The sequence below is a fragment of the Leguminivora glycinivorella genome, chromosome 7 (genome assembly GCF_023078275.1).
Source record: "Leguminivora glycinivorella isolate SPB_JAAS2020 chromosome 7, LegGlyc_1.1, whole genome shotgun sequence".
Lineage (NCBI taxonomy): Eukaryota > Metazoa > Arthropoda > Insecta > Lepidoptera > Tortricidae > Leguminivora > Leguminivora glycinivorella.
The window spans coordinates 5,349,723-5,358,977 of record NC_062977.1 but is presented as its reverse complement, the minus strand read 5'-3'; the positions used below and the strand labels follow the sequence as shown (position 1 = coordinate 5,358,977).

Here is a 9,255-nt window from a genome sequence, read left to right as displayed (position 1 = left end):
CAAGCGATGGACATTGGGAATCTTATATATATTGACTAGCTTTCAATTGTATTAAGGTAAAGTGGTAAGAGTAATGAACTAGTTTCATATTTATATATTCATATAAACACACAAGCTTACAGCAATAATAACCAAGACGCTTATATGCTACATAATCTAAAATGTACAATATAAAATAACTACTAATAATAATTACACAAAAAGAAATAAATATTGTAACAAAACAAATTTCCTTTCCTTAAATATAGCATTAACTATTGGATTGCCCGGCCTAAGTTATGACTTCTACTGCCCTCTCTTGGAAATAGGCGGGAAGTCTTCGACCGGAGGATACCTGATCGGTTTCTTGCGCCATCTAGCGTGGGATAGCTGCACTCTTGTATTCCTCTATGGACTTACGTGGATCATAGTTGCCATTTTGAAAAATAGAAGTAAATCGTCATCGGGCGTTTGCCTTCCTTCCTTTTATTCGTAACCAGACTTAATTATGGTTTTTTTTTTAAGCTCCGCGTTAATCGCGAAGAGTTTAGTATTATATTTTATTGTTGACTTAATTTCCATTGAACGTCCGGAGCCGGCTGTTTGCGGTGCGAGCCGATTTAGGCTTGGCAACACTAGTCCCGTCCAAAATGGCGAATGAGATGGGATTTCTTTTTGCCGGAGAGAGAGTTGAAGGGATATCGTTGGCCCAAGCTAAAATCGGGCGCAATCGCCCGTTTGAGTGAGTTTCAATAGTGATTCGGTTGTGTATTTCTTTTTAGTTGGTTAGTTTCTAACGAAGCGTTGCATATTTTCCAGCCCCGGAATCGGACGTGAATAAAACCATGTTCTGATGGTGATAGGCGACGCCCAGCGTGCCCGGATGTCGAAATAGGTGCAATTTTGCCCTCTGCTGGCCCTTTCTCCATCAACGGTAAGTCATACATTTTTTAAACCTTGTTAGAAGCCAACTTGTTCCGTAGGTTATGTATATCTTCCAAATTAGCAGTAGGTCGTTTCACGGAACGCGTTGTCGTTCGAAATTTAAATTCCAAGGTAGCCCCCCGTGTCCTGCGGGCGGTATAAACCCCCCTTACGGGCACCATCTTTAGGAATTTTACTTACAGACTGGTATAACCATTCCAGGGTTCACGCCGCGTCGCCTAAACCTCGCGCCGGCCGCGAGAGCTTCCCCTGGTATCCCGGTAACTTGTGGGCAGCAGATTGCTGCTGTTCTACCTACTCCCGACGTTTCACCCCAAGGCTGCTGACGTGGCAGTTGTGGTGTTTCGAGGTCAGATCTTTCCACGTTTACTTATTGACTGAATGAACCGGCCTTTCGGTTCTGGCGCCCATCCGTGTAACTACCTTAATATATATTGACCGCTGTATCCGTTTCTACCAGTAATGATAATTTAGAGCTCGCTGACCCACGTTTGTTCCCTTAAAATATAAACTCAACATTATTGTTCTCGTGAGCTAGCCCTCGGCAAACAATTGTTACCGTGTATCTAGGTTAACAAATTAGCATAAACAATTTAGATTTTTTTTCCTGAATTCAATAAATACCTGGTTCCTCTTCAACTGTTGTTTGATTTTTTTTTTTATTTTGGCGTTAGCTAAAGGAAACCCCCCGTAAAATTAAATATCGTAACAGTGTCAGCCCAACGTGTGGCGTTATATCAGCGAGCCTCTTTAGTCACATTGTTAGCTAGAGGAATTTCTGGTAGAAACGGTGCGGCTTGTATAATTGTAATTAAGTAGGTACTTTTGTTTTTTTTAATTTTAAGTAATTTTGTGTATTGTAGCTGCAAGTACCTCGTATAGTTGTGCGGAATTATTTCTGATATTACTTTCAGTGTTTGGAAAGATAGTTATTTTAAGAAAAAAAAATTTGTTCTTTTACCATTTCTATAAACATTAATTCTTGTGGGTTACCGGGACCCAGTGTGGGAGTTGTAACAATTTTATATTAATAGTTATTAAGAGATTGCATGTATATTGGAGATTACAACCAAGGTACTTGTTTGTTAACGGACGGTTGTGTAAAAGAAAAGTTAAGTTTTTTTTTAAATTTAAAAGTAAGAATATTATATTCTCCCTGTGTGGGAGGTTACAGTGATTGTTTGTAGTAGCCATTGTCAACTTTTTCATAATGGAGGACCGTCCTATTAATTATAATTTATTACATAAAGATGAGTTAGAGTATGAAGTGTCCATTAGGGATGTCACTCCCGCGGGAGATGTAAAAAGCTTAAGGGAACAAATTAGGAAGTTAGCAAGGGAGCTACCTTCGGATGACATTGCGGAATTTGAAGGGCAGTTAGCGCAAGAGCTTACAGTGGTTCAAAAGAAGTTAGGTGAATTGGAGGAATCTACCACGGCTGCCAAGTCTCCAATAACTTTGAAGTCTCTTAATCGGGTACAAGCATTAGGTCACCATTTATATCATCGATTAACACGGATCAAACCAGTAGAGTCCACCGATGTGACCTCGCACTCCGAGTTAATGGAGCGGCTTATGCGAATTCTTTCAAAATTGGATAACATGCTATCGGTATTCGTGTCGACTCATTCGAATGCTGCGTTTACTGATGCGGTCGAAGGGGTGGAGCCTCCTGCTCAGACGGAGACTTCACCAGCGGTTCCTAATGCTTCGTGCTTTAATAAATATCAGACGGTTAGTTCTTTAAATCTTAAATTTAACGGTCGTTCGTGTGTGAAGGCTTTCCTGCAGCGGGTCGAGGAGTTGGCAGCTTCGCGTCGAATTACGGAGGCTAGGCTTTTAGCTTCGGCGGTGGAATTATTTGATGGAGATGCACTGATGTGGTACCGTGGTATCCGTACGGAGGTGTCTACTTGGGATCAGCTGAAGGCCGCCTTGATAGAGGAATTTTTGCCGTTCGATTACGATAGGCGCTTACTTAAAGAAATTAGGAATCGTACTCAGGGTTCTAATGAGAACATTTCCACATACATTAGTATTATGCAGAATTACTTCAGCCGTTTAAATAGTGAATTGTCGGATCAAGAGAAGTTTGACATAGTTTCAATTAATGTTCGTCCGGAATATACAGTGCCCTTGGCTATCCAGTCAGTTACTACCTTAAAGGATTTGAAGAGGGTGTGTCGCGTGCTTGAAGATAGCTGGCAACGGGCCAATGCATTTGTGGAGCCTCCTAGACCTTCCTCGTCGACTTTAGCCGCGGATCTGAGTTTTAAATCCTCATCACGTCCCAAGGTGGAGGCAGCTCACCCGATGGAGAAGCCGTTCTGTGTTCGTTGTCGTGTAGATACGCACAGTTTACGTGAGTGCAAGTCTAAGCGTGTGGTTTGCTTTAAATGTGGTAAGGGGGCGTGACTTATCCGGACTGCCCAAATTGTTTATCTCAGGCTTCCACTTCGTCCTCGTCGCACAATGATGATGTTTCCGGTGCTTCAAAAAACTAAATAGTCCGGGCCGCCGAATTTTGAGTCCCTACGATTCGGAGCGTGGGAACTCGTGTAATTTGGTTGATTTTGGTGGAGATAATATTGGGGTAGGTCCGGATTGTCCCGACTACCCACTTATAGTTAGCACCTTAATGTCTCTTCCCGTTTCGGTGGTTCGGAATCGGTTCGTTATAAATAAGGACGAGCGACCTCACATGTCGGTGGGCATTTTAGGTCATTCTTTTCGAGGCCTCTTGGATACAGGGGCAGGAATAAGTATCATTGGTTCCAACTCTCATGTGGATTTTTTATCGCTAGGAGCTCAGTTAGTTTCTGCCACGGATAATACCCATATTATAGCGGCTAATAAAACTCGTTCGAGAATAGTCGGTTGTATGTATTTAACGGTCAAGGCTAAGAATCTTACGCGTGAAATTAAATTTTACGTGATACCGGATGTAGGCACGCGCATGATCTTCGGGGTTAACTTCTTTAAAGCGTTCAACATTGCGCCCGAATTATTTCGTCAGTACGGGAACTCGGATTCAGACACTACCGTAGATGAGGTAGTGCCTGACAAGCACCTTTGCTCCTTCCAGGAGTTGACTCCGGACCAACAAACTATCGCGGACGGGATTATTCGTGGCTTTGAGAATATTTCGTTCGAGAAGAAAGGCTTAGGGCGTACTCACTTGCTCACCCATAAGATAGACACAGGCGACAGCCCCCCGATCAAGCAACGTTACTACCCGATCTCACCGCACCGGCTGATCGAGCTTAACCGACAATTAGACGAGATGCTGGAGCAGGACGTGGTTGAACCTAGTACTAGTGCTTGGAATAATCCCACGCTGTTCACCGCTAAGTCCAACGGGGACTTGCGCTTTTGTTTGGATAGTCGCAAATTGAATTCGGTGAGTAAGCGCGATGCGTACCCATTACCTTATATTTCGCGTATTTTGGACCAGTTGAGGGATGCGAAATTTTTATCTTCCATTGACTTGAAAAGCGCGTTTTGGCAAATTCCGTTAGACGAGGCCTCGCGTGAGCGCACAGCCTTTACGGTTCCCAAAAGAGGCTTATTTCAATTTAAAGTAATGTGTTTCGGCCTCACGGGCGCACCGGGCACGCAGCAGCGCCTCATGGATAAGCTGTTTGGCCCAGAATTCAATGACAGGCTTTTTGTGTACCTAGATGATATTATAATTGTCAGTCAGACCTTTGAGGAGCATATTTCATTATTGACTCGCGTGCTAGACCGTCTGTCGGCCGCTAATCTAACCATTAACCTCGGGAAATCCCAATTCTTCCGAAAGGAACTCAAATACCTCGGCTATGTGGTAGACGAGCATGGTCTGCATACTGATCCTTCCAAAATTCAAGCTATTATCGATTACCCGGTTCCCACTAACCGCAAGGAGGTTAAGATGTTTATAGGTACCGCATCTTACTACCGTAGATTCATCAAAAATTTCAGCGACCTCGCGGCGCCCCTAAATGCTTTGACGAGCACTCGGAAAAACGCTCCTCCCTTCTTGTGGTCGGAGGACGCCCAAGAATCCTTCCAGAAATTAAAGTCGGCCTTAGTGTCGGCTCCCATACTTTCTTGCCCTGATTTCTCCAAGCCGTTTCTCTTGCACTGTGATGCGTCCGGGTACGGTGTGGCCGGTACTTTGACACAAGTGATGTCAGACGGGCTAGAGCACCCCATAGCTTACGCAAGTCGTTCGTTGAATCGTGCTGAGCGCAATTATTCCGCGACGGAGCGCGAGGCTCTGGCCGTCGTTTTCAGTATAGAGCATTTCCGGCCCTATCTGGAGGGTGGACCCCGTTTTAAAGTAATTACCGATCACTCGAGTTTAAAGTGGTTTTTTAACTTAACTAATCCGACAGGAAGATTAGCGCGTTGGGGTTGTAGATTATCTCCCTATGACTTTGAAATCATACACCGTAAAGGTAAGGATCATGTCGTCCCTGACGCCTTGTCTCGTAGTGTGCCGGTGTTGGAAATCCATACGTGCGAGTGGTATAATAAGCTTTTTAAAAAATGTCAAGAGTCTCCAGGCTCTTGCCCTAATTACGTTATTCAGGGTAATAAACTTATGCGTTACTGTAAAGGTAAATTCAACATTTCGAGAGAATTCGATTGGAAAGAAGCCGTACCGTCGTCTCAACGTTCAGATTTAATTAAAACTTGCCACAATGAGGAGCTTTCCCACCTGGGAGTTTTTAAAACGTACAAGCGGTTATCTTTGCACTACTATTGGCCTACCATGTACAAAGACATCGCTAATTTTATTCGAGGGTGCGAAGTTTGTGCCGCGTACAAGAATTCTCAAAAGGCCCCTCTCGGATTCATGGGGCATCCTAAGACCTGTTCGCGTCCTTTCGACACGCTTAGCATAGATTTAGTGGGTCCGCTACCTCGATCCCGAGCTGGGTATACGTATATTCTGTCGGTGTTGTGTTGTTTTTCCAAATACGTGATGTTTTTTCCCCTCAGGCGCGCTGTAGGGAAAATCATCGCGCAGCGACTGGAGGATGAGGTGTTTCTCAAACATGGGGTGCCGCGCACCGTGATTACGGATAATGGTACGCAATTCACTGGCAGCGAGCTGAAAGCCTTGTTTCAGAAATATTTCATTCCTCAAATTCATTACACGCCTCGTTACACGGCCCAAGTAAACAGCGTGGAGCGTTTTCACAAAACTTGCCTTACGGCTGTCGCTATCATGGTTCAGGACGATCATCGAGCTTGGGATGTAGCCTTGCCCAAAGTCCAATTCGCTATGAATTCCACCACCAGTGAAACCACTCGTTGTTCCCCCTTCTTCCTGGTCCATGGTAGGGAGGCCGTTGCGTGTGGGAAAGTATACGGGGACAGCCAAACGTCTAACCCGGATCCGTCCATTGACTCCCCCGACCGGTATGCGGACTCCCTGGGCGGCCTGAGGGCAGTTTTCGAACGGGTTAAGTTATCACTACTAAAAGCTCACGATAGGGGGCACGTTATTACAACAAAGGTCGTCGTTCCGAAGAGTTCCACGAGGGTGAGGTCGTTATGAAAAAAACTTTTCCCTTGAGTGATGCTAGTAAGTTTTTCATGGCTAAGCTCGCTCCCAAATATGCGAAGTGTCGAATAGTTCGTAAGCTCTCGAGTTTGGTATACGAGTTAGAGGATTTCTATACTGGTAAAAATTTAGGGTCCTGGCATGTCCAGCATATCAAAAAGTTTGATCCGTGATCAATTTAATTAGCTATAAGCTGTATGTCCACAGAGAGGTTGGCAGTGCAGGGCGAGAGCTCGGGTTTCGTCCTGCAGGGCTAGCTTCCCGGTGAAGAGTGTCAAAGGGTAGTTTAGCGGCTTCCTAGCCGAGCTATCGGGCACTAACCCGTAATCGGTTTACGGGTAATTGTGCTTGTCCCGCCTTCCGCCGTGTAGCTTGGACGCGCAGCCCGTTACCTCGGTCGCTCGCTGCGCCGCCAAGATATACTGCGAGGATAGGAGCTTCCAGCTCTTCGTTCTGGCGTTGTGTCGAGTAAGTTATTAGTTGCATGTGGTATCTGGATCACAGTCCTGACTGTGGCCATTATTTTAGAATTAGTAAGTCGTGGGTTCGATTTCGATGGTATTTTTTTTGTATATCAGATTTAGATGTTGAGTTGTAGTAGTCCTTTTACCCATACTCCAGGTAGTTGAAGCTGGGGACCAGCTCAAAATTTTGTCTCGTCAAAATTTTCTCTGGGGAGGGGAGTATTGTAACAAAACAAATTTCCTTTCCTTAAATATAGCATTAACTATTGGATTGCCCGGCCTAAGTTATGACTTCTACTGCCCTCTCTTGGAAATAGGCGGGAAGTCTTCGACCGGAGGATACCTGATCGGTTTCTTGCGCCATCTAGCGTGGGATAGCTGCACTCTTGTATTCCTCTATGGACTTACGTGGATCATAGTTGCCATTTTGAAAAATAGAAGTAAATCGTCATCGGGCGTTTGCCTTCCTTCCTTTTATTCGTAACCAGACTTAATTATGGGTTTTTTTTTAAGCTCCGCGTTAATCGCGAAGAGTTTAGTATTATATTTTATTGTTGACTTAATTTCCATTGAACGTCCGGAGCCGGCTGTTTGCGGTGCGAGCCGATTTAGGCTTGGCAACACTAGTCCCGTCCAAAATGGCGAATGAGATGGGATTTCTTTTTGCCGGAGAGAGAGTTGAAGGGATATCGTTGGCCCAAGCTAAAATCGGGCGCAATCGCCCGTTTGAGTGAGTTTCAATAGTGATTCGGTTGTGTATTTCTTTTTAGTTGGTTAGTTTCTAACGAAGCGTTGCATATTTTCCAGCCCCGGAATCGGACGTGAATAAAACCATGTTCTGATGGTGATAGGCGACGCCCAGCGTGCCCGGATGTCGAAATAGGTGCAATTTTGCCCTCTGCTGGCCCTTTCTCCATCAACGGTAAGTCATACATTTTTTAAACCTTGTTAGAAGCCAACTTGTTCCGTAGGTTATGTATATCTTCCAAATTAGCAGTAGGTCGTTTCACGGAACGCGTTGTCGTTCGAAATTTAAATTCCAAGGTAGCCCCCCGTGTCCTGCGGGCGGTATAAACCCCCCTTACGGGCACCATCTTTAGGAATTTTACTTACAGACTGGTATAACCATTCCAGGGTTCACGCCGCGTCGCCTAAACCTCGCGCCGGCCGCGAGAGCTTCCCCTGGTATCCCGGTAACTTGTGGGCAGCAGATTGCTGCTGTTCTACCTACTCCCGACGTTTCACCCCAAGGCTGCTGACGTGGCAGTTGTGGTGTTTCGAGGTCAGATCTTTCCACGTTTACTTATTGACTGAATGAACCGGCCTTTCGGTTCTGGCGCCCATCCGTGTAACTACCTTAATATATATTGACCGCTGTATCCGTTTCTACCAGTAATGATAATTTAGAGCTCGCTGACCCACGTTTGTTCCCTTAAAATATAAACTCAACATTATTGTTCTCGTGAGCTAGCCCTCGGCAAACAATTGTTACCGTGTATCTAGGTTAACAAATTAGCATAAACAATTTAGATTTTTTTTCCTGAATTCAATAAATACCTGGTTCCTCTTCAACTGTTGTTTGATTTTTTTTTTTATTTTGGCGTTAGCTAAAGGAAACCCCCCGTAAAATTAAATATCGTAACAATATTTAAACATTGCAAAATTTAAAAACATATATATTCCGGAGGAAAATGTTTCTGGGGAGTCATAAAAGACATCAACCTGAGGCTGTTGGACTGACAGGTCATTTAGGAGTGACAGTGCCTGATTGGTGGGAGCATTACCAGCTTGAACAGTCTTCTCCTGCATCGTGGCGACAGAGCGCGACCCTCACTGGCACCAGATACACACGTCCTCGGCGCCTGAGCTAGCAGTTAATGACCTATGAGGATTCGCTATCGGTGTAAGTATTTTCCCAGTGCTTGTCACCAATTAACGTTAGATAATAATTATCTAACGTTATATACTAATTATTAGTACAAATGTAATGAATAGTCTACGCCAAATCGTGGGTTAGTTGCCAAACTCTTTAGACCCCAAACTTTCATAAGACGTGACAAAAAAGCCGGTAATACTGAACGAGAAGACGAGCGGTCGAAATTCAAAAATATCCCGAGCTTATTAACCACGCAATTACGGAACCCGTTTGATAAGGATACCCTTTCGTATAATCGTCTTATTGGAGAAACCAATTAAGCCGAGTGACCGTGCAATAGATTCCTCAAACAGATAGACTTGTTTATTTGTACGCAGGTGCACTTGGCCAAGGTTAACTTTTTAATTATCACTTTGGCTTATTATGGTGCTGC

General features: G+C 44.4%; 1 protein-coding gene and 1 long non-coding RNA gene across 2 annotated transcripts; both read left to right on the top strand.

Moving 5' to 3' along the window:
- Nucleotides 1–217: 217 nt before the first annotated feature.
- LOC125228006 lies at nucleotides 218–3,340 on the top strand. Its single transcript, XM_048132443.1, has 2 exons — nucleotides 218–913; nucleotides 1,126–3,340. The coding sequence occupies exon 2, from the start codon at nucleotides 2,135–2,137 to the stop codon at nucleotides 3,338–3,340; it is 1,206 nt and encodes a 401-aa protein (XP_047988400.1). The 5' UTR covers nucleotides 218–913; nucleotides 1,126–2,134.
- Nucleotides 3,341–6,417: 3,077 nt separating this feature from the next.
- Nucleotides 6,418–8,518, top strand: LOC125227963. Its single transcript, XR_007177246.1, has 2 exons — nucleotides 6,418–7,868; nucleotides 8,081–8,518. It is a non-coding gene; the product is annotated as an uncharacterized LOC125227963 (long non-coding RNA).
- Nucleotides 8,519–9,255: the final 737 nt, after the last annotated feature.